The following is a 26,310-nucleotide window of genomic DNA, read 5'->3' on the forward strand; positions in this document are numbered from 1 at the left end:
GCATTTATAGTCAGACTCATACAGCCTGGAAACAGACCCTTCAGTCCAACTAGTCCACAATGACCATGTTCCCAAACTAAACTAGTTGCACACGCTGATGTTTAGCACATATGCCTCTAAACCACTCCTATTCATGAACTTATCCAAATATCTTTTAAATGTTGTAACTATACGCACATCCATCAATTCCTATGGTAGTTCAGTCCACATACTAAGGCTCTCTGCATAAAGAAGTTCCCACTCGTCCTTGTTAAAATTCTTTCCTCTCGCCCTAGTTTTGAACCCCCCCACCCTAGGGAAAAAGACTCTTGACATTCACCCTGTCTATGCCCCTCATGATTTTGTAAACTTCTATTAGATCACTCCTCAAACTTCAATGCTCTAGTGAAAAAATTCCTAGCTCTTTCAGTCTATTTTTACATTTCAAAAACTTTCCATTCCCTGCAACGTCCTGGTAAACTTATTCTGAGCCCTCTCCAATTCAATAATTATTTTTGAAAGTTTAGGTTGCCTATAGAAGGGCAACCAGAACGGCACACAGTTCTCCAGAACAGGCCTCACCAGGTCCTGTACGACCTCAACATGACAACCCAACTCTTATATTCAAAGGTCTGAGCAATGAAGGCAAGCGTGCTAAATGCCTCCTTACCACCCTGTCTACATGTGACACAAACGCCAAAAAATTATGAAGCTGAACCCCTAGCTCCTCTGTTCTACAACACTATCCACCGGTCTACTTTAATTGTATAAACCCTGCCCTTGTTTGTTTCACTAAAATGCAATACCTCACATTTATCCAAATTAAACTCTGCCACTCCTTAGCCCACTGACCAATTGATCAAGATCTTTGTTCTCTCTGAATGGGCACTGAAGAAGGTTATTTATCACCAATCTTGCAAACTTACTAACCACGCCTTCTATATTTCCATCCAAACAAAAGTGGACCCGGTACCAATCACTATGGAACACTGCTGGTCATAAGCCTCTAGTGTAAAAAACAACCCTCCAGCCCCACCCTGTCTCCTACCATCAAGCCAATTTTGGATCTAACTGGCAAGCTCTCTCTGAATCCCATGTGATCTAACTTTAATAATTAGACTACTGTGCGAAATCTCGTCAAAGGCTTTACTAAAGTCCATGTAGACAACACATACTGCTTTGCCCCCATCAATTTTTTTGTTTGCTTCCTGAAAAAAAACTTAAATCAAGCTTGTGAGACACGATTTTCCTAACACAAAACCGTACTGACTAATCTAATCAGTCCTTGCCCCTCCAAATGTATATAAAGCCTATCTTTCAGAATCACCTCCAACAACTTACCCATTACAGATGTCAGGCTCACAGCTCTACTGTTCCCAGGTTTCTCCTTATGTTTCTTAAATAAAGGCACATTAGCCACTCTCCAGTCCTCCAACACATCACCCACAGTCATAGATGATACAAATATTTCTGCTAGAGGCCCTGTAATTTTTTCCCTAAATTCCCATAATGTCCTGGGATATACTCGATTGAGTCCTGGAGATTTGTAGAACATAGAACAGTACAGCACAGAACAGGCCCTTCAGCCCACGATGTTGTGCCGACCATTGATCTTCATGTATGCACCTTCAAATGTCTGTGACCATATGCATGTCTAGCAGTCTCTTAAATGTCCCCAATGACCTTGCTTCCACAACTGCTGCTGGCAACGCATTCCACGCTCTCACAACTCTCCACCTTCATGTTTTCTAAAACCTTCAGCATATCATCTTCTGTAATGTGAACTGTTTTCAAAACATCAGTATTTATTCTTGAGTTTTCTAGCCTCCATTTCTTTCTCCATAGTAAAAACTGACGTGAAATATTTAGTATCTCTCCCATTTCCTGAGGTTCAACACAACGACAATCTCATTGATCTTTAAGGGTCCTATTCTCTCTCCAGTTATTCTTTTGCTCTTAATGTACTTCTAGAATCTCTTTGGATTATCCTTCACCTTAAGTATCAAGACTCTTTCATATCCCCTCCTTGACCTTCTGATTTCCCTCTTAGGAAGGCCCTTACATTCTTTATACCCTTCAAAAGATTCATTTGATCCCAGTTGTCTACATCTAATTTGTGATTTTTTCTTATAGTTGATTCAAGATCTGAACTCTCATTATCACACTTTTGAAAATCCCCAACTTAGTCATGCCTTTAGCTATTAACAGTCTTGTCAACCAACTTTGAAAAAGTTTTTATCTCATACCATTTTCCTTATTCCAGCTAAAAACTTCAAATTTTATGAAAGGCTTATCCTTTTCAATAGCTATTTTAAAATTAATAGAATTATGACCATTAGCTCCAACATGGCATTAAGGTGCTGCATAAAAGGTATAAGATAGGACTTCAATTAATTATTATTTTCATTCATGTCTTGAAGGCGAAGGTAAAGTGCATTCAAATTTGTTGACAATTCAAAAATAGGAGGTGGGGAACATGTTGTGACAGGACGTAAGGAATCTGCTAGAGAATACAGATAGGTTGAGTTTGGAAGATATTTGGAAGATAGAGTTTAGTTTAGGAATGTGTGAGATCATTGCACTTCAGTAGGAAGAATCAAGAGGCAGACTGTTACTTAAATGGAAAGACTCTAAAAACGCACAACAGAGAAAGAGGTGGGTGATATTGTACATGAAACACAAAACTTTAACATGGCAGTACAGAAAGTAATGAAGAAGGCAAATGGAATTTTGGACTTTATTTCTAGGGAGTTTAGAGTTTAAAAACAGAAAGTCCTGATACAGCTGTACAGGGTGTTGGTGAGACCCCACCTAAAGTACTATGTATAGTTTGGTCCCTGCACTTGAAAAAGGATATACAGGCATTAAAGGCAGTTCAAAAGGGATTCCCTAGGCTGACTCCTGCGAAGAAGGGGTTCACTTAAAGAACTGCTGAAAATGCTTTTATTCATTAAATTTTATGAGAAAGACAGATAATGTTGTTGAAACAGACATGATTCTGAGGCATAACAAAGTGTAGAGCTGGATGAACACAGCAGGCCAGGCAGCATCTTAGGAGCACAAAAGCTGACGTTTCAGGCCTAGACCCTTTTCTGTTGAAGGGTCTAGGCCTGAAATGTCAGCTTTTGTGCTCCTAAGATGCTGCTTGGCCTGCTTTGTTCACCCAGCTCCACACTTTGTTATCTCGGATTCTCCAGCATCTGCAGTTCCCATTATCTATAACTCTGAGGGAGCTAGTCTGTGTAGGAGGAGGTTGAGGAGAAGCTTTCACGAATGGGAGAATAAAGGGACACTCATTTAAAATGGAGATGCAAATAAATTCTTCTCCCAGAGTTTAGTGAATGCCTGGAATTCTCTATCCCAGAATTTGTGAATAGTGGAAGTGTTGAAGAGGAGGTAGATAGATTTTTGAAATAGGAGGCCTGGGGCAGACTGGCAGTGAACTTGTTGAATCGCACCGCAGGTTTGAGGTGCCAAGTGGCCTACTCATCCTCCTATTTCTTACGTTCTTAAGATCTCCAGACACATTCCACACATTTCTTACAATAAAAAGCCCTCTTAAGGAGATAGTTCCACTAAAAGTTAAGTGCCACCCAAATTTGAAATTATTACCTCAGCACATTCACATTGTTCTCCTTATTTTGACATATTTCTGGTAACTGAAACCAGTTACTAAGAATTATGATTCACAGGAAATGAAAACACCGAAATGTTCCCGGTCTGCGTTGCTACAACTATTTTAAATTACAATAGTAACTGTCAAATAAAAGAAGTTACCGCCAGAGAGAGCAAGCCTTGAAATATGCATCATTTCATGTTCCCTGCCCTGGCCACTGACATGGGGAAGCTATTCAAAACAACAGACCTCAGCCCAGGAAGCAGCAAGAACTCACTACTGGGCAGAAAGGTTGAAAGAAGCGGTCATCTCAGATCCATAGAGCTGACCCGATATAAACCAGGCAATCAAAGTGAAGATGCAATTAGCTGCTAGGTTTGTCTGTCCCATGCTTAACTTTCCTGGTGCGTGTGCAAAGGAGGGATGATCACTTAGCAATATAAACTTGTTTACAAAAGATCAGTGACTCAACAAGTGTGACTAATCACACAGAGGAAGAGGTTATCGAAAATATTGTGGAAGTCAGGTGGACTGCTGAAAGGCAGGAAACATGCAGCGAAAACAATTTCAAAACAATGTCACTATATTTACTCTTGGATGGGGGAACGATATCAGCTAGTTTGGGGTTTCTTTGCCTGGACTTTACAAGCAGCGGTCAACCTATTAAAAAAAAATTCACTGTCCCCTCTAATTAAAGTTATGATCCGTATGAATCTTATGTTTCTGGTCAGACCACATTTAAAATATTGTGAGCAACTTTGGGCTCCATATCACAGAAAGGACGCACTGGCCCTGCAGAGGGACCAAGGGAGGTTCGTGAGAATGATCCTAAGAATGAAAGACTTAACATGCGAGGAACGTTCGAGGATGCTAGGTCAATACTCAAGGGCATTTAGACTAATACTGGTCGGGGCGGGGGGGGGGGGGGGGTAGTCTAGTTGAAAATTACAGGATACTGAAAGGCCTGGACAGAGTGGACATTGGGAAGATGTTTCCATTAGCAGTACAGTCTCGGACCCAAAGGCACAGCCTTAGAGTAAAGGGAACACCCTTCAAGATGGAGCTGAGGGGAAACTTCTTCAGCCAGAGCATGGCGAGTCTATGAAATTCATTGCCACAGGAGGCTTTGGATTATTGAGTATATTTCAGATAGAGATAGACAGGTTCTTGACTGTTAAAGGTATCAAAGGTTATGGGGAAAAAGTGCGAGAATAGGGTTGAGAAACCTATCAGCTACGATTGAATGGCAGAGGAGACTCAATGGGCCGAAAGGTCTAATTTCTGCTCCTACGTCTTGTGGTCTTCTGTTAGGCAGGATTTGAAAGAATTTACAAGAATAATTGTTATAACTGTCTCCTGTCAAGGGCACAGATAGGATCTTTGAGAAAAGATTTGTAGCTCAGGTTGTGGATGGGGTTGTAGACTTGCTCGCCAAGCCGGTGTGTTTGATTGCAGACGTTTCATCACCCTGCTAGGTAACATCATCAGTGCACCTCCAGTGAAGCACTGACATTCTGTCCCGCTTGTTAATTATATGCCTTAATTTGCTGGGGTGGTTGATTTGTTTCCATTTCTGTTTGTCAGTGGTTTGTATGTCGGGTCCAGTTCAATGCATTTGTTGATGGCGTTCCAGTTGGAATGTCAGGCCGCCAGGAATTTCCTGGCATGTGTTTGTTTGGCTTGTGCTGTCCGAGTTGAATTTGTGTCTTTGTTTGTCCGTGTGTATTGAGGTCAGTGAGAATTGGTCTTGTCTTTTGGTGGCTAGTTGGTGTTCATGTATCCTTATTGTCAGTTTTCTTCCAGTTTGGCCTATTTCTCACAATCCTTGCATGGTATTTTGTATATTACATTAATTTTATTGGTTGTGATTATGGGATCCTTTATGTTCATCAGTAGCTGTCGCAGGGTGGTTGTTGGTTTGTGGGCTACCCTGATACCTAGGGGTCTGAGTAGTCTTGTGGTCACCTCTGATAGGTCCCTGTCACAGTAGGGCGACTAGTGTGTTTGGCCATGTGGTGTCTCTTCTTGTTGTGGTCTGTTGCAGAGGTAATGGCAGATTGTGCTTTTAAGTATCCATTCCTTTTAAAAACTCCATATAGAAGTGCTTCTGTTCTGCTTTGCGCAATTCTGGCTTGGTGTAGTATTTGTGGCTCGTTTGAATAATTATCATAGATTATCGTAGAATCCCTACCATGTGGGAACAGGCCCTTCAGCCCAACAAGTCCACACCGACCCTCAGAGCATCCTACCCAGACCCATCCCACTATAACCCACCTAATCTACACATCCCTGAACACTACGGGCAATTTAGCATGGCCAATTCACTTAACCCGCACATATTTGGACTGTGGGAGGAAACCGGAGCACCCGGAGGAAACCCACGCAGACATGGGGAGAATGTGCAAACTCCACATAGACAGTCACCCAAGGGTGGAATCGAACCCAGGTCACTGGTGCTATGATGCAGCAGTGCTAACCACTGAGCCATTGCGCCGCCCTTTTGTTCTTCTGTTCAGAACAGGCATGGAGCCTGTCAGGTAGGGAGGTACTGTTGCATGTGATTCTGTTCGACTTTGCTTTGTTTGTCCTGATGCAGCTCCATTTATTGGTGTTGAGGTGATTGCTGGAGTAATTAAGTATCTGGTCTGTATGTGTGGTCTTTCTGTATACACTAGTCTGGAGTCCTCCATTGTTCTTACATTCTACCATTATATCAAGGAAGGGTAGTCTAGTATATACGGTTCATTAAAAAAACAGACAAGAACAAGCCAGACAATGAAGTAACTCTGAAGAACTAAACTACACTTATTTCAATGGAAGGAGTCTTACAGGTAAGGCAAATGAACTCAGGGCAGGCTTGGAAACATGGAACTGGGATGTCATAGCTATTACAGAAATTTGGCTGAAAGATGGGCAGGACTGGCAGCTCAATGCTTTGGGTCTCAGCTGCTTTAGGAAGGATAGAAAGGGAGGCAAAAGAGGAGGGGCTGGCAATTTTGAATAAGGAAAGCATTACTGCTGAGACTAGAGATGATGTTTCCAAAAATCATCCATTGAAATATAAGGATTGAAATTTGAAATAAGATGGGATTTTACTATAGCACCCTTGCTCCCCCAGTAGTCAGACGGAAACCGAGGAACAAATATGTAGACAGATCTCAGAAACATGTAAGAATAATAAGGGTGTAATAGGAGGTGATATTAATTTTCCAAACATTGACTGGACTACCACAGAGTTGAAGGTTTGGATGGTGAAGAATTTGTTAATTATGGTCAAGAAAATTTGCTTGGGTAATAAGGCAGGGCGAGTGACTGAAGTGATATTAGGGCAACGGTCTGGGTCTAGCGATCATAACTCTACTAGTTTTAAAATAGTTATGGAAAAGGATAAGCCTTCCATAAAAAAATTTTAATAGCAGTAAGAAAAAATTTAATGGTGTGAGACAAGAACTTTCAAAAGTTGATTGGAGCAGACTGTTCACAGGTAAAGGGATGTCTGATAAGTATGATAATGGGAGTTCAGAGTCATTATGTTCCCGTTAGCGTGAAAGGTAAGGCTGGTAGGATTAGGGAACAATGGATGAATAAAGATATTGAAGTTTTAGTGAAGGATAGAAAAAAAAATCATATTTGGTGCAGACAACGCGATTCAAACGAATCCCTTGGACAGTATAAAAAGAGTGTGTCGGGATATTCAGTACCGGATCCACTTTGTCATTTATATAAATGATTTAGATGACAATATTGAAAACATGGTTACTAAGTTTGCAAATTGCACCAAAATTGGTGGTAGGGTGCACAGTGAAAAAGGTTACCTAAGATTATAAAGAGATCTTGATCAGTTGGGTCAATGGATTGAATGAATGTCCTTTATTGTCAGGTGCATGCAATATAAAATACAGTGTACTGTCACTTCTACATAAGCACAACTCACAGAATAAAATAAAAATAAAAGGAAGTGGCAGATGGAGTTTAATTTAAGTGAATGTGAGGTACTACGCTTTGGTAAAACAAACAAGGACAGGGCATATACCATTAAAAGCAGGACCTTGTTTGGTGTTGCAGAACTGAGGGACCTAGGGGTTCAGCTTCATAATTCTCGCCGAGCTATGGACCAAATGATGAAAAGTGTGATGAGGTTAGTGACTCATTTTTTAAAAGTTAGAACAGATATGATGGACCAAGTGGCCTTCCTCTGCACCATAAACTTTCTAAGATTCTGTTCTATCATGTTTTTAGTAGGTCAAATGATCATGAAAGTCATCACACATCAGAGGAAACCACCCATCCTTTGATTGTGAATAAGATATTGTTTAATGCACAATGTATTACTTGGGGCACTAAATTGGAATCAAATGCCACTACCTGCGTATCGTATCAGGAGATCAGGAACTTCTCCTGAAGCCAATAGCAGTACTGCACTGATACACCTGCCTGTATCAATCATGTGCTCAAGTTAGAGGTGTGACTGCTACCACTGAGCCAAGGGTGATACCTTGCAGACAAAATAATTTATAATGTGAGGGAGAAAAGTGACAAAGATGTGATGTTAGGCTGAGTAGTGTGTTACATACAGTTGCAAGATTTGGAAAAAAAATACTCATATGTTTGATAGAGGCTCAATTAATTGTTGCCAAGTTAGAGCATTAGTAAACATCCTTAAAGTTATTTATCATACAAAATTAATTAGGGAATCTATCAGTGGTTAGCACTGCAGCCTCACAGCGCCAGGGACCCAGGTTCGATTCCAGCCTTGGGTAACTGTCTGTGCGGAGTTTGCACATTCTCCCCGTGTCTGCGTGGGTTTCCTCCGGGTGCTCCAGTTTCCTCCCACAGGCTAGGTGGATCGGCCATGCTAAATTACCCGTAGTGTTCAGGGGTGTGTGGGTTATAGGGGGATGGGTCTGGGTGGGATGCTTCAAGGGTCGGTGTGGACTTGTTGGGCTGAAGGACCTGTTTCCACACTGTAGGGAATCTAACCTAATCTATTCCCTATCCTGGTCAGCATTCCCTCTTTCCAGATTAAGAACAACAATAAAAATGACATAATGTATATGATTCTTTTCATTGCATAATGACCAAAGTGATACTACCTTCAGTTCTGAAGAAGGGTCACTGGACCCAAAATGTTACCTCTGCTTTCTCTCCAGAGATGCTACCAGACCTGCTGAGGTTTTCCTGCAATATCTGTTTCTAAAGCTTGGAAATAGTTCAAGGCCAGGATCAATCCTTAGTTGACATTGTAAGTAATGGTGTGGGAGCAGGAACCATTACAAATGATTTTCCGACAATGAGAGTTGCAAACGAACTAGAGAAAGGTACACTCAGGGTTAAGGCAGCAGGAAACTTTGGAGAAAGTTTGTGTGGAATGTATTTGGCATGATACACATAAGCAATTTTAGCTGATGAAAGCAAGTCCCAATCATTCTTTACATGGCCTAGGCAAATCTGGCAATGGATGACTACACCATATCTGTTAAGGTTTGCCTTCCATGGATATAGTGGAGCAGCGGGGTGATAGAGAGGGTGATGGTTTTATTGGTCTCTGGCATTAAAATTCAAAGAATTAGTGCAATTAAGCAAATCAGAGCCTGTAGAAATATTATGGAAAATGGAGGGAAAAAGTTTAGAAGGTTAGGGAGCTGGAATTTTCAAAGTGCAGTTTTAAGTGAATTGGGGGTTAGACTTTGCCAGAAGGGAATTTTTCTCTCTTTTTGAAGATTGTGTGACTGTCTCAGAAGGTAATAGAGGCAAGGCTATTGAATATTTTCAAGGTGGGTTCTTGTCAAGCAAGGGAATGTAAGGTTATTGGAGGTAGATGGAAAAGTGGAATTCAAAATATAAATCAAAAGAACTCTGATTTTATGAAATGAAGGAGCATGCTTTAAGTGCCAAATGATCTACTTCTACTTTTTCTACAAACATACATCAATAGTAGCAGTTTTGGGGAGGTAAAGAGCAGAAGTAATAGCAGAAGTGAAAAGAGAAAGATGGGCTCAGCCTTGAAACTTCAGAGCAAAAGACTAAATTTTCTCTTGCTTCTAAGAGCATTTTATGGTAAATGTGTGTTGGTATCTTACATGGCAGTGTTGAATAACCATGAGATTAAGTCCCACTGAAAGTCTTCAGCACATAATTTAGGCTTATGTATCACTGCATCACTGAGGAATGCTGTACTGTTGAAGATGCCAACTGAGGTAAATGTTCAATATCACAAAGTAATCCATTTGCTATGAAGTATTTTGGATATCAGAAGGAAATAAATGGTGTTATATAAATGCAAGTTCTTTGCATAAAGGATCTTCAGGCTGGAACAGAAATACTAACGAAAATCAATTCCTTCCATAACACCGCACTAATGTTGCTTGAACAGAAGTTGGAGGATTGTGCAGGAAATAGGAGACGAGAAAAAACCATAGCAGATCATAGCCAACCCTCACCTTGTGTGACATTTTTGTACATAAATAAATGTACCATAATGTCTGGCACAAAGCTGCATTTCACATTTAGGTTGGCACCATGAGTCAATAGGATGAACATTAGTTGGGAGATATTGAGAGACATTGCCAATCAGAATTGAATGTTGTAGATTTAGGACCAATTGGTAGTTGCTGGCACAAACAAACAAGAAACATCCCTTCATTTAGTCAGGATCAGATTCACTGGTATAGCTAAATCATAGTCAGAAAAGCATTGCTGTTGTGTCCCATGTAAAGCCACCTGTTTCTCAATCCATTCAAAACCGCATGTTCCATATTTTAATGAAATACGAGAAATTTTGAAGAGTCGATGACTTACTTTTAAGCTAAGATTTGCATGCAGGGAGCATACCTTATGATTCTGTGCAGATGGTTTCTCGGGTACAGCACACTTCCAACATCCTCTAGGACCTTTCCACTTACGAACATTTGGCAGCATTGGCTGATTCAATTCTGCACAGAGCTGCAAAAGAGAAATTTTGATTGGGGCACAAAGTCTCTGAGCATGTTTGACATTAAAGCTATTTTTAGCGTTTTTTTTTAGAAGCTCCAGCAAAATTTGATCTTTTCTGATTTCACATTGAAGTCTGCCAGGTGCATACTAAAAAATGCAGCAAAACAGTTAACAGTGCTCCATGTGCATAAGTACATGGAGATTGTTGAATGAATTGTATTTGTCCTAGATTCTACAGTCACAGTATTGTAATAGAAAGGACTGAACTAATAGCTGTTGGCTTTATTTTGTCCGCAAGCTGTTGGTCAACAATAATTCAAACAATTTACTGTAGAAATACTTTATTCATCCCAGATAGGAACATAGCTCATAACCTCGTCCTTCAGAACAATTAGGGAGGAACATTAATACTGGCATAGCTAATCATACTCGAACAAACAATAAAATGTGGCATAATTAATTGGAGAACGTGTATATCCAATCTAAAACAGGAAAAAAAAACTTACATTTATATCATACATTTCACAATCTCAAGATGTCCTAAAACATCTTACAAGCAATGCAGAACTTCTTTTAAATGGAGTCACTGTTACAACATAGGAAATTGGTAGGCAACACTGCACAGCAAATTCCTACAGAAAGCAATAAAAAAATGAGCAGGTATTGCTTTATTAATGGTGTTGAGGTATAAGACACAAGGCAGAACTCCCTTGTTCTCCCTTAAATACTTGCATGGAATATTTCACATCCACCTGAGAGGGCTGACAGAACTTTGACTTTATCTGTCATCTAAATGATGTTTTAAGACCAAGTACAGCATATTTCTCTCAGCACTGCACAGCAGTGTCAGCTTAAATTTTATGTTTACATTTCTGGAGTGGAATAGAGCCATTAACCTCCTATCTCGGAAGGAAGAATGTAACAACTGAGACACAGAGCCAAATTATGATGATCCACAGATTGGATTAGGGTTGCCAACTCCAAGTAAAGCTATTCCAAAAGGTTTTACTCTCTACACATGAATATATAATCCATTGACCTACGTTCAATAAAGTCATTCATATTTATTTCTACGTGGTTGCTTTGCAACCAATTACCATCAGCTCATACTTGTGTTAGAGTGCTGACACCGATTCCCCTTTTGAGGGTGAATTTTCCCTTGCTACTGCCTTGCTGAAGTGTATTAAGGTAATGCGTATTCTGAGGGACCCATTCAAAATGGCTACAGTAGCCATTTGGCTGGATTTGACACCAAAGATGTGACGTCCATTCTGGTGATTTCCTCAAGTTGCTTCTGAACAGGAGTCATTAAGAGATGTTCCTTGATGTGTACAGACATAATGGTTTAGTATCCCTCTTTAAGCAGATAATGTAGCCAGTGTCAAGTTTCCTTAATCTTGTGAACAAATTTAGGATGCTCCATCTTAAAAGAAACTTGTAGTCCAGTGTTGTTCAAGTTCTTCAATCTTTAGAATAAAATTAAGAGCATAATACACCTTCCATTTAACAGCAGAGGTTATGTGCCATGAAAGAGGTTATCTGATGATAAATTGCCAATGTATTCTCTATTAATATGATACACTTTATGCTGCAGTTTTACTTATAGTGTACATTTAATGTTAGGAGTTATTCTACCTGGACCATGTAGCCCCATATCTATGGGTTGTAACTTATGTTTCTTCAGCTGGTATTTGATCTGATAAGATAGTAACACTAATCTCTGCATCAAGCTTAAAATTACTGGGATAACCATTTACATAAACTGGTCCTGTGAAACTCGAGATAACAAAGTATGAAGCTGGATGAACACAGCAGGCTAAGCAGCATTTCAGGAACACAAAAGCTGACGTTTCAGGCCTAGACCCTTCATCAGAGAGGGGGATGGGGAGGGGGAACTGGAATGTGAAACTCAAGTCAGCTGAATTACCAATTACCCCAATTAATGTCTCACAATGAAGCAATTCTGTATCTTTAGAGCTGTTTTCTTGAAGATCCCCAATCTTGTGTTCTATTTGGCCCATCTCTGATATTAAATCTTTGTGACAGCATTATTTTTCCAACTTTGTCTTCTTAATGCAAACAATCATTTATTCTCCTTCCATTAAAGTGGGTTTAAGTTGTGCAGTATCAAAATGTTGCTATATTTCTGGCTTTAAAGCTTTTAATCCTGTATTAAGTCAATATTGGTTTAATCTCTGTTTGGAAGACTTCTATAAATAGCAACACCACTTTATTTTCATAGTTTTGTGAGCTTTTAAATTGCAATGTTGGAATTCTGTAGTATTTTTCTTTTTAATCTTTAAGTTCTGTAGTATAGCATTGTTATATCACTTTATTCCAATAAAGTTTTAAATTTTATAACATACCCACTGTACTTTTCTGTAATTTGTTGTATTAACCTGTGCTGTTAAATGGAGGGTCTGACTGCCTTTTTGCAGTTTCTAACCCTCTGCAGCAAAAATAAAGTATGTCTGCTTTTTTATGGGTAAAGTGGATAATTGCCCATCCTTCACAAACTAAATTACAACAGATTTCCCCTTCCAAGATTTTGCATTAAAACTTTATGACTGCTGTTTAACAAATCTTCCCAACAAAATATCTCATTCTAAACACAAGTTTAAAAGCCTACCTTCTTCTTTTGTTAAACCCCATCTGCTTTATCTTTTTAAATTGTCCTTTGGTCACATTACATTTGCCCACAATGTTTCTGCTGTTACTTCCTTGGTATAAATTAAATCTAGTGACCTTGACTTCCTGACTGTAGTTATGTCTATTTTTATTCATTCATTGGATGAAGGTACTGCAGGCTGGGCCAACATTTATTGCCCAGAGAGAAAGTAAGAGTCAGCCATATTGCTGAGGGTCTGGAATCACATGCAGGCCAGACCTGGTGAGGATGGTAGTTTTCCTTCCATAAAAGATATTAGTGAGATAGACGAGTTTTTCCGACAATTGATTCATGGTCATCACCAGGTTCTTACTTCCAGAATTTTATTGAATTCAAATTCCACCATTTGCTGTGGCAGGATTTGAACATAGGTCTCTAGATTAACAACTCAGCAATAATACCACAAGGCCATCACCTTCCTCACTGGTGCGCATGCTGTATGGCAGCAACACTCATAGTGAAAGACAAGTGTTCTTTACCTAACTTCCACATTTTCCAACCCAGGTCCTTTGCACATTAGATTCGATCAAATAAGTTACAGGTCATATACTGCAAAAATTAGCTGTGTTGCAACAGCTTGGAAAAGCAAATTGGAACTTTGGGTCTTAAACGAGCAAATGTCCTCAATACAAAAATGAAAGCTATAAAAGTTATACACTGATGGTCAATCTTCCTTTAATAGGTTAGGTAATAATCAAACTAAAGGAAAGCACTATAAATGCTTGAGATCTGAATGAGCCCATAGATGTAGAAGTTGGCCATTCAGCCCATTCAATGGGGTCATGACTGATCTGATCACCCTCTACATCACTTTCCTTCTTTTTCCCCCATAATCCTAGATTCCCCCACTGTCAAAATTCTGTCCCTCTCACCCTTGAATACTTAATGATCCAGTCTTGATAGTCCTCTATGATAAAGAATTCCACAAATACACTACGCTGAAAGAAGGAATTCCTCCTTGTCATTTTATCTTTCACATGTAATCCTTCATTTTGAGATTCTGTGCTCTGGCCCTAGACTCTCCCACAAGTATCCAACCTCATATTCCCTGTCAAATCCCTTTTGAATCTTGTGTGTTTCAGTAAGGCCCCCTCGCCTCCTTTTAAACACCAACTAGTACAGGCCCAACCTTCTCAACCTGTCTTCACAAGGCAGTGCCTCTAAACCTGAGATCAACCTAATGAACCTCCTCCATGCGGGTGTATCCTTCCACAGATAAGGGGACCAAAACCGTTCACAGTATTCTAGCCATAAGTCTGACTCGTGCCTTATGTAGTTTGAGCAAAAACTCCTTATTTTCATACTCCACTCCCTTTCAAATAAAGGCCTACATTCCATTTGCCTTCCTAATTAAATAAAGCTAACTTTTTTGTGAACTATGCACAAGGACCCAAAATCTGTGTGGTAGCTTTCTGCTGTCTTTCGCCTTTTAAATAATATGTTTCCTCTTCTTCCTGCCAAAGTGCATAACCTCACTTTTTCCCATATTTCCTAACTATACTTTTTTGCCCACTTGAGTTATTTTAACAACTTGCCTTCCCAGTTATTTTTGTGCCGTTCTCCAACTTCACTTTCTGCATCAAAGTCATTAGTATATATTGTAAATAACTGTGGCCCTAGGATTAATCTCCGTGGCATTCCACAGTTACAGGCTGCCTTCCTGAAAATGTTCTGTCTTCTTTTTTCGGAGCAGCCATCTAATTGACTATCAACTATTTCTGCTTTTTCCAATATTGCACAGATATCACTGCCGTGGCATGACTTTAGAATTTAGTGCCAAAGAATGAATGACAAAAATTAGATCTCTTGCAATCATGAGTAATTGGGTTTGAATAGTGCAACAGGTAACTGCTGGACAAAGCCTCTGGTGCTGAAAAAATAATTTTGCAGGTGTAAAAAGCTATTTCCTCAGAAGAAAATTAACATTGCACCATTTATTTTAAAATTTAGAACCTCTGCTGTTTGCTCTGCTCGGAGAGAGCACAGATTTGCCTGTATAACATGCCATACTGGATCAGACATCTGATAATTAGAAAATGCCATTGTCAATCCTCTCAGCAACTGTTTGTATGGTGAATAGGAAAAGCTACTCCTTCTCCATTCTCACCAAATCAAGTTATTTAAAATCTCTGCAGACATTTTGACCTCTGCAGTTTTAAATTTATAATCTGCTGTATCTTCTCATTTGAACACAAGCGGCTTTAGAACCAATGTCAGGCAGATTTCTAGACAGATTAAAAGCCATGTAAACTTTTCTGTATAGCAGGAGCAGAATAAAATACACCAACTCTGAATATCTGCAACCAGTCAGTGCACAGGTCCACAAGAAAACCTATCAAGGGGATAACATGCACTTCAACTCAGCAGCAATTTGTAGTATTGAGCACACAAACCAAAATAACAAGGAATAATCCAGTGTTGGTATTGTGTAAGCGAGCTTCAATTGACCCCAAGGGCATCAATTTCAGTACTACAAGTTCTTCAAAATTAAAATCAGTTTAGCAGCACAACAGTTACTGCATGTGCTATACATTTAACCACAAGCATACTGCCAAAACTGTACTGTAAATTCAAATGGGTGTTGAAATTTTCAGCAAGCTGAGTACTAACTGATCTAGACTGTCGCCAGAAGACTACTTATTGCAGTAACATCTATCTTTGTGTAAACATTGCCTACAAAATTAGTCCATAATTGATTAAACATCAATGCCTCTTTTTAAGATTAAATGAAACTCAGTGTTGAATTACAGGATCTGGCATTAATACATACCAGATTTTTGTCAAATCATACTAACTATTGATGTGGTCTTTCTTCCAGCAAAATATTTTACCTTATGTAGCAATGCTGATACTATCCTTCGTAACAAGAAGCTAGGTATGGCTAACATGGTCTTGAAAGACTCAACCAATGTTTATTACTGCTCATTAATATATTCCAATATTCACAGGCCACATTAGCATCTGAGCTCACATTAAACTATTGTCATAGAAGACACCAGCTTTCAATAACGTGTCGTGCTTCAAGTGACCCCAAACAAGATGGCATCCGAGACCTTTCTACCTTTAGGTCACATGCTAAATCAAAAGCATGTATCTTAAAGGTATATTGATACACTGACTGTCTGTCATAACACAGCCAATGGGCAGGGTTTATGTGGGTCTTCAGTGGATGTGGCAAACTGTAGGAGAAGGTGCATTTAACCTCAATGAAGCATAGACTTTTGCAGAACTTTCCAAAACCCCACCACTTGCTGGTCTGCACAGGCTGCTATTCCACAGCTGCCATTCAGATTCATATCAAAATGGACAATCTCAGAATTGGAATCTTAGAGTTAAGAATCTAACGATGACCATGAATCCAATGTCGATGGTCAGGAAAAACCCACATGGTTCACTAATGTCCTTTAGAGAGGCAAACTGCCATCCTTACCTGGTCTGGCCTACATGTGACTCCAGACCCACAGCAATGTAGCTGACTCTGTATTGCCCTCTGGGCAATTAGGGATGAGCAATGAATGCCGCCTGGCCAGGAAGGCCCTCGTCCCTTGAATGAATAAATGAATCTCAGTACATAAACCTTGATTGAAACCTATCAGGAGATCTTTGGAATTCACACATCTTACAAGCTCACGCAATAAACGATAAAGTGATGAATTCCTTCAAGTAAGGGCTAGTGCTGTTTCTGACTGGGAGAGATCATCTCTGACAAAACCATTGCTACTGTATAACATGAAACAGGACTGGAGTGATCGCCTAGGCTAGTTTTAATCACTTAAGGGAATCTGAGACGAATTTTCTAGATCTCCTGTCATTCCTAACAGCAACTATTCTAGGTCTCTGATATTGTATGACTTTGTGTGGACTGCAAAGTACAAATATTACAATGTACAACACATGATAATTGTATGGATCAGATCTGATGACCAGAGCATCTTTTCCTGTCCATTTTTATTCAAATATGGCAAGTATTACACCTAAACTTGAACTTGTTCTTAACTGATGCAACATTTTATAGTGCTATAGCACTATAAAGTTTAGAGATATTAAACACCAGCTTGTAGTGAATGCTCATTTTTACTTATTTAACTATAGGATCTATAGAAAGGATTGCATTGAATATTTTACTTCTAAAAAATAACTGTTTTTCTACCTGCGCATACAACAATTTCACATGAAAGGAAGAAACTTACAGGGGTCTCAGGGATGTGGGCTCTGGCAAGATTTTTAATGGACTAGGACAAGATCCCTAATGAGGCCCATCTCTACGTCAGACATATCTCGCTCCATCTTGGAGATAGTAAGAACTACAGATGCTGGAGTCAGAGATAACACAGTGTAGAGCTGGAGGAGCACAGCAGGTCAGGCAGCATCAGAGGAGCAGGAAAGTTGATGTTTTGGGTCAGGACCCTTCTTCAGAAATGGGTCCCAACCCGAAACGTCAACTTTCCTGCTCCTCTAATGCTGCCTGGCTGCTATGTTCTACCAGCTCCACACTTGTGTTATCTTGGTCCATCATTTGTGCTTTTCAAAAGCAACATGACAAAAATCTCATTTGGAAACTTGCTTCTGTCCATTGATGGTGATTAAAGCTTGTTAAACAATTTGTGGACAGCCCACTTGCCTCATTGATATTCAGTATTTTATTTTACCAAACTCAAACAAGATAAACATTGAGAAAATTCAACAAGGAAACCAGCGATGGTACCTGGTAAGTTCAGCTCGCTGCACGCTCTGATAGGGTCTCTATAATGGACACAGGCACTGTCCGTGGGCTACATGCTACACACAAACCACATCCATGGACAGTGACATTCAATACGTGCCTTTCTCTAAGAAGCCTCATCTCTGATCCACTTAAAGGATGCTGTCGCACTTAAATGCCACACGTTAAGGTAGAAAAGTCACAATGGACTGAACAATCTCCCTGTCCGCCATTTCCAGGACAAATGTTAGGAACCATACATAGCATCTCCAGGCTGACCATGCTTGTGAAGAGGGGGGCAGGTGCAAAGTGAATTATGGGATTTCTTCTGAGTAGCAAGGCGCCCCAGGAATGGTGCGTGGTAAGATGGGGTGGAAATCATATATAAAGGGCAGAGGAGCAGGGTAGGTAGTCAATGAAGCAGGTTTGGTAAGATATGGTGTGAAAACTTGAGAGGCCCTGCTGGCAGTTATCCTTCCACAAAACTCAAAGTGATTCAGACTTAGCCAAAAAAATTCTGCCCTGAGACTTTAACACAAATCCTCTCTTTCCTAAAGCCATTTTATCAGCAGTGGCTCACGGGAGTCAGTCTGAATCACTTTGAGTTTTGTGGAAGGATAACTGCCAGCAGGGCCTCTCCAGTTTTCGCACCATATCTTACCAAACCTGCTTCATTGACTACCTACCCTGCTCCTCTGGTGCCCTTTATATCTGATTTCCACCCCATCTTACCACGCACCGTTCCTGGGGTGCCTTGCTACTCAGAAGAAATCCCATAATTCACTTTGTACCTGCCTCCCTCTTCACAAGCATGGTCAGCCTGGAGATGCTATGTATGGTTCCTGACATTTGTCCTGGAAACGGTAGACAGGGAGATTGTTCAGTCTATTGTGACTTTTCTACCTTAACATGTGGCAGTTAAGTGCGACAACATCCTGTGAGTGGATCAGAGATAAGGCTTCTTAGAGAAAGGCATGTGTCAGATGTCACTGTCCATGGATGTGGTTTGCTTGTAGCATGTAGCCCATGGACAGTGCCTGTGTCCATTATTGAGGCCCTATTGGAGCGTGCAGCGAGCTGAACTTACCAGGTACCATCTCTAGTTTCCTTGTTGAATTTTCTCAATGTTTACCTTTTGTGAGTTTGGTAAAATAAAATGCTGAATATCAATGAGGCAAGTGGGCTTGAATACTAAAATCAAGTATGATAATTCAGTGCAGCACTGAGAAAGTGCAGCAATGTCAGAAGTGGCATTTTTCAGATGAAATATTAAATCAAAACCCTGGCAGTGCACTTTGGTGGATGTAAAAGATCCCAAAATAAAAGTCACAGAGTCATCACTGTCTAGCCAATGTTTATTCTTCAATCTACATTACACAAAAAACATAATGATTAAGTAAGTATTCAAAGAGGCTTCTAGTCCGCACATTATTTGCTGCATTTTCTACGTTCCTACAGTGATTACACTTCAAAAGTAGGTCTTTTTTTCTGTAAAGCATTTTGAGATATCCTGGCATCATGTAAAGTGCAGTATATATACAAATCTTTTCTTTTCAAATTGCTATGGCAGAATAATGTGCCAGATATTTCTTTTTATTACAAAATCCAATTTGTAAACTGCTTCCAGTGTAACTTGACTTATCATGCCATTGTTAGGAAGAAATAATTTGCAATTACATAGCACGTTTCATGAAAACAAGATGCTCAGGAGCATTTCACAGCCAATGAAATACTTAAATATAGACAATGTTGTGCTGTTGGAAATGTAGCAACTAATTTGTACAAAGCAAGGTTTCCCAGACAGCAATAACATAAATGACCAGATCATTTTTTTTCATTCTGTTGGATGATGAATAAATGATAGCTAGTTTACTAGGAAGAACTCCCTTGTTTTTCTTTGATCAGTGCCATGGAATTATTTATGTATGACTTGAAAATACAGCACTCCCTTCGTACTGCAGTAAAGTCAGTCTTGATTTTACATTCAAGTCATTGGCATGGAGCTTTAAACCCACAAGTTCTGATTTAGAGACCGAAATATCAATGATTCAATAGTGACACAGGCTGAACTTGAGGTATCTGTAGGAAATTTGCTCCTCATTGCTTAACTGCAAAAGCAACGATCAGGAAAGGCCAACTAGGAGGAGAATAATGTTAAATCAATAAAAATGCTTTTTAACAAAGCAGAACAGATGAGTAAAGATACAAGAACCTTCTAACGGGCTCACTCGCTTCCAAAATCTAAAAACATTTAGCAATTAGATCATAGAATTCAGAATTCTTGGATGCATCCCATATTTAAAAAAAAACATCTGCGTCACATTAGAGAATTTTCTAGAGCAATGGCCTTGAAAAAAACAAGTTAAAGAATGAAGCTGTAACTGTGAATAAAGCCATAACAAAAGGAAAATTAGGGCCCGAGGGGAAAGAAGCTTTATGAAGCTCTGAACCCAAAAGACGCTGAAATTTGTAGTCCCTTAATAGATACCTGAAATTCAATTCACTTCATTCTTTGGCAGCCTTCTAATTAATGGCTATAAACCTCAGCATGAACCAAATTTATATTACATCAAAAAGCGAGCTGCGTAATCCTAAGAGAACAATTGGATACTAACAGATATGATTTTTGCAGTGTTCTACAGCTATGTAGTGATACCGAGCAGTGTGGAATAGGTCTCGTTAAAATATCTTGTTGCAGTTTGCAATTTATGCAACACTCTTCCTCACACTTACAAATCAATAACTGCAGGTATTATTCAGATTTCACTACTTTACAGCAAAGACTGTGCCATTATTTAGCACCTGCGAACGTGCACAATGGGAGAAGTAGACTGGGATGAGACACCTTGCCCAACACATTTGGACCAGCAAAGAACACGGATAAAGCTGTCAAGTATATTTTGGTATAATTAACAAGAATATTTAATAATCCATTAATTCTATAAATGTAGACTTTCTGCAAAACTCATCTGACCTTAAATCTGCTGTGCAAATAAATACACAATTTTATAAAACATTTAGTGGTGGAAATTTTAATGAATAATAATTCTCACAATCATAGAATAGAACAGCCTTTGTTGTCACATATACTGAATGAGGATAGTGAAAAGTTTACATGTCACCAGTTGCAGCACTGACTTAGATACAAAAATACCCAGGCACAGCTTCTTTATTTACAAGCTCTTAGACAACAGAGAAATAAAATAAAATATCTGGCATTATAGAAATAAAAGTTCAGTATAACAGATTGCACTGGCACCTAGCCATGGAGGCTGCTATGTCAGGTCAGGAGATCAGCACACCATGCGAAGAAGCCATCATGTCTGGGAGGCTGCTGTACCAGCATACCTCTCCAAATAGGTACATTCATGGTACAGTCTTTGCTGTAATGACATCTGAATAATACCTGCAGTTATTGATCTGTAAATGTGGCTAGGGAGGGTGTCGCATAAATTACTAGCTGCAACAGGTTGATTGTCACATTCTCGTTCAAGGACATTTTAAGATTGAATCTTGTCAGAAATTGGCTAAATGTTATTTTTGCCAGTTATCTTTTAAAAAAAAGAGTTTCTCGCCGGGAGGCCTAATAGCATTTTTGTTTGCGATATTGTCTACCTCAACATCTTTCTTCATTCACTCTCAATCACCAAACAACCTCCTCACCAGACTGCTTACCCTGCATGGCCTCTGCAACTCTCACTCACTCACTTGGGACACATCACCACTTTACCCTCACCTACACCAGCACTAACTGTTCCAGTCACTTCCATCTCACCCAGTCCCTCCTTTCTCTCATTCCAGGAGAAACTATCCCTCAGTGGTTAGAAAGAGCAAAGGCAGGAGGTGAGGTGCCTCACGTTCAGTTCCTCACACACCACAAGGGGAGGATCCTGACCAAGTCCACTCTGAGTGGTCCTTGAACCCCCTACCATTTCCCCCCCAAGCCCCACTCCCCCCATACTGCTCTTGAACAAGACCCCTGATGGACTGCATTCCAACTCCTGGTGAAAAATGGAACTCTTCAACTTTGAGACATGGCTGTTTGGTTGATGCATATGCAATGTGTTTGCTGAAGCATGCTGGAGGTGCGACTTTGAGACAGAAATGTGCCATATGCCAAATCGTCCATCCCTTGACCAACAAGCTGCCTGGCTTCCTATTTTCACAGCCAGGTAAGACAAGGGCAATGCGAACCCTTAACTTTGGCTCAAGGGAAAATGCACAAGGTAGCAAGGGAAGTGGGCATCTAGATAGGTGTAAATGGGGAGGACACTTAGAGCGCAAGGGGACAGCCCTGAGGTGCTCCCTGGTCCACACCATGTGCTGGGTGTTCATCCTTGCATGAGCAAGGTCTTCACAACAGCACTACAATTAATAGTGCTGGTGTGCTCCAAGGTGTACTTGTGAAGTGCAGAAATGTACTGTAGATGGATTGGAGGTAGGCCATGTTAATGCAGTGAAGGTGGTATACATCAGACACCAACGTCTGAGGATAGGGCTGGACGTGGCTGCTACCCATGGCCTGTTCCCTGAGACGCTGGCACCAGGTGTCCAAGATGGAGGTCCTGGGAATGGGTCAGTTAACTGGAGTCACCCGTTACACGTTCAGGCCTTCATGTCAAGAATTCTCTACTGGGGCAAGGGACTGGCATGAATAGAAGATTGTTTGACTGGCAGAAGGCAGACAGTTGAGATAAAGCAATCTTTTCCAGGATGGCAGCTGGTAACTAGTGGAGTTTTGCAGGGAGCAGTGTTGGGATCACAACTATTCACTTTGAACATTAATGATTTGGACGAAGGAACTGAGAGCATTGTTGCTAAGCTTGCAGATGAAAAAAAGATAGATGGAGGGACAGGTGGTGTTGAGGTAGCAGGAGGCTGCAGAAGGACTTGGACAGGTTAGGGGAGTGGGCAAAGAAGTGCAGATGGAATACAACGTGGGAAAAGTGTGCCGTTATGCATTTTGGTCGGAAGATTTGGGGTGTATATTATTTTTGAAATAAGGAAAGGCTTTGGAAATCTGAAGCACCAAGGGACTTAGGAGTCCTAGTTAAGGCTTCTCTTACAGAGACATGCAGCACTGAAACAGACCCTACAGTCCAACCAGTCCATGCCGAACATATTCCCCAAACTAAACTAGTCACACTTGCCTGCTCCTGGCACATATCCCTCCAAACCTCTCCAATTCATATGTCCATTCAAATGTCTTTTAAACGCTGTAATTATACCCACATCCACCACTTCATCAGGAAGTTCATCCCACATGCAAAACATTTCTTTTTCAAATCTCTCTTGTCACCTTAAAAAACATGTCCCCCTAGTCTTAAAATTCCCCATCTCAATGAAAAAACAACTATCCTCAACTTTATCTATAACTGTCATTATTTTATAAACTTCTGTCAGGTCACCTCTCAACTTCCTACACTCCAATTAGCATGCAGGTTTGGTTAGCAGTTAGGAAGGCAAACACAATGTTAGCACTGATTTCAAGGGAGCTGGAATTCAAGAATAGAGATGTATTGCTGAGCCTGTATAAGGCTTTAGTCATTTGCATTTGGAATAGTGTTAGCAGTTTTGGGCTCTATTTCTATGGAAGAATGTGCTGATATTGGGGAGGGGTCCAGAGGAGGTTTAAAAGAAAGATCCCAGGGATGAAAGGCTTGTCATTGGAGCAGTAGTTGAGTACTCTAGATCTATACTTCAAGTTTAGAAGGACAAGGAGGAGATCCCTTTGAAATGTGCAGAATACTGAGGGGCCTGGATAGAGCGGATGTGGAGAAGATGCTCCCACTAGTAGGAGAAACTAGAACCAGAGGACATGGCCTCAGAGTGAATGGACAACCATTTAGAACCAAGATGAGGAGAAACTTCTTCAGCCAGAGGATGTTGACTCTGTAGAACTCATTGCCTCAGAAGGCTGTGGAGGCCAAGTCATTGAGTGCATTTAAGACAGAGCTAGATAGGCTTTTGATGAATAAGGGGATGAAGGGTTATGGAGAGAATACAGAAGAATGGGGTTGAGAAACATATTAGCCATGATCGAATGGTGGAGCAGACTTGATGGGCCAAATGGCCTAATTCTGCCCCTACATCTTATTGTCTTAAAACTGGGATAATGTGCTGCCCAAACCAAGTCACAGCTGGTGTAAGTGGGAGGGTACTAGATGCCAGGCATATTTCATGGCCTAAATGAAAAGGGCAGGAAGGAAGAGGACACTCCTTTCCACATTGCCTGCCTTCTGATCCCCCAAGGTTTGTGTTTCAGGTGACAGTAGTTTGGGGCTAGGAACAATTGCAGAGAAATTATGAGATCTCCACCAGCTCAGGATTTCTCTGTTCTCTGCTGTCAAAAGCCACTTTTAAACCTGAAGAAAAATATATAATCTTTCCTTCAGCAGTTGTTGCAAGTTGCGAAATGATAATTGGTAAGTGAAGTACTTTTATAAGTGAACCAACCTCTTATAAAATAGAGGAAGCACTCAAAAGCAAAGAAAACTATTGATCAACAACTCAACAGACCCTGTGAACAAAAACTATCCCGTTGTTTTTTCCAGTTTTCCCTTCATTCATGTATTTTCCCTGTCATTGTCTTTCTGTTGGTATGTGCATTTTCTCATGCTTGCAGAGTCTAAATCCTGCTACTACCCACCTACCCAGCTCTGTATCTACACTCGACACTGCTGTGACATGGAACCCCTCTGCTCTCAAGATGATTGGGGGATTAGTTGTACAGAGCAAAAGCAGACTTGAGCATCTACTGATGCCTTTCCCCATTTCTTGAGAGAGCAGTCAGTTTAGAGTTTGATTCTGGTCTGAGTGAGAAATGGGATAGATGTGCACTGCAGGGTTGAGGAACATGCAGGAATGGAAGAAGTGGTGTTGCAGCATGAATTTGAGAATACTCCTGGGCGTATCTATCTTCATTTGGAACAATACAAGTTAGAACTTTCACAGTAACAGCTTAAGGCAGATCACCACCAGTTCCTCAAGCAATTTGTTGCAAATCCTGCTCTTGCCTGTGATGCCTGCATTCTATAAACAGATTTTTAGAACTTCCTTTCTCAATGCTGTTGATTTTATTGAACATTTTACAGGTTAGGTATCTTAATTTAAGCAATACTTAAGTCAGCATAGGAAATGGAATTTAAGTTTTTTTTTGCTTTTGATACCATGTGATAACAAATGGGCTATTACTAGAATGTTTTCTTCAGAAACAGTTACACACCAATGGCAGATTTCACAAGTAACCACAGACAAGCCCAAGAAAACAAGTCTCTCAATAAGAAAGTCAGCCACTTGCTGCCAGCATTGCCTGTTGTTCTGACTGATGTTATCAATTTCCTTGTGAGAGTTTGGAAGGAGCTGCAGGGAAGGAAGTTCAGACTGCCCTGATCTTGACTGTGTAAGCTCTAGCAGTGGATTTCAGGTCTTGATATAGAAGGTGATGCAGCTGAATGACAATCTCCACAAGCAGCAGCCTCCCTATGAACTGCTCCTCAAAGAATGCTGGGTTGTTCCACTGAGTCAGTCGACGAGGGCAAAATTTCCTACAAACATGTCTTTTTCTACTTATTGGCTCTGCAACTGCACCATCATTTGTTTGTGCTCCTCCCCACCCACAACAATGACTCTAACCTAAGCGAGAAGAGAACATTATTTTGAACATCAGGTGAGATCCCCACAATATCCTGTCAAAATTTAACACTCAGATCATTAAAACCAATTACCAGATCACAGAGTCACAGTCATACAGTATGGAAACAGACCTTTTGGTCCAACTCGTCTACGCTGACCACATTTCCCAAACTAAACTAGTCCCATTTCCTTGTATGTGGCCCATATCCCTCAGCACCTTGCCTATTCGTACACCCGTCCAAATGTCTTTTAAATGTTGCAACTGTACCTGCATCTATCACTTCCTCTGGCAGTTCATTCCACATATAAACCACTCTCTGCGTGAAAATGTTGGTTCTCAGGTGCCTTCTAAATCTTTCCCATCTCACCTAATGCCCTCTAGTTTTGAACTCTGCCAGCCTAGGAAAAAGACCTTTGCTATTCATTTTATCTATGCCCGTCATGATTCTATAAACCTCTGGAAGGTCACTTCTCAACCTCCTACACACCAGCAGCAAAACATCCCAGCCTCTATCCTTATAACTCAAACTGTCTGGTCGGAGTAACATACTCATAAATCTTTCCTGCACACCCTCCAATTTAATAATATCTTTCCTATCGCAGGGCAACACACAATACAAAGTACTCCAAAAGTGGCCTCTCCATAGGCCCGCATAGCCACAGCATGTCATCCCAACTCCTGGTCTGATCAATGAAGGCAAGCATGCCAAACACCTTCTTCACCTCCCCGTGATGCCACTTTCAAAGAACTATGAGCCTGCCCGCACGAGTCTCTCC

The 26,310-nt window shown here is 40.4% G+C and overlaps 1 protein-coding gene across 3 annotated transcripts in view; it reads right to left on the reverse strand.

The window, feature by feature from the left end:
• Positions 1–26,310, reverse strand: part of eepd1 (endonuclease/exonuclease/phosphatase family domain containing 1) — a 151,115-nt gene that overhangs the window by 23,213 nt on the left and 101,592 nt on the right. For all 3 annotated transcript variants that reach the window (XM_048520090.2, XM_048520072.2, XM_048520082.2), the window contains exon 5: positions 10,427–10,537. In XM_048520090.2, coding sequence (XP_048376047.1) covers positions 10,427–10,537 — 111 coding nt within the window. The remainder of the gene's footprint in view (positions 1–10,426; positions 10,538–26,310) is intronic.

Source organism: Stegostoma tigrinum, chromosome 2, assembly GCF_030684315.1.
Source record: "Stegostoma tigrinum isolate sSteTig4 chromosome 2, sSteTig4.hap1, whole genome shotgun sequence".
NCBI lineage: Eukaryota > Metazoa > Chordata > Chondrichthyes > Orectolobiformes > Stegostomatidae > Stegostoma > Stegostoma tigrinum.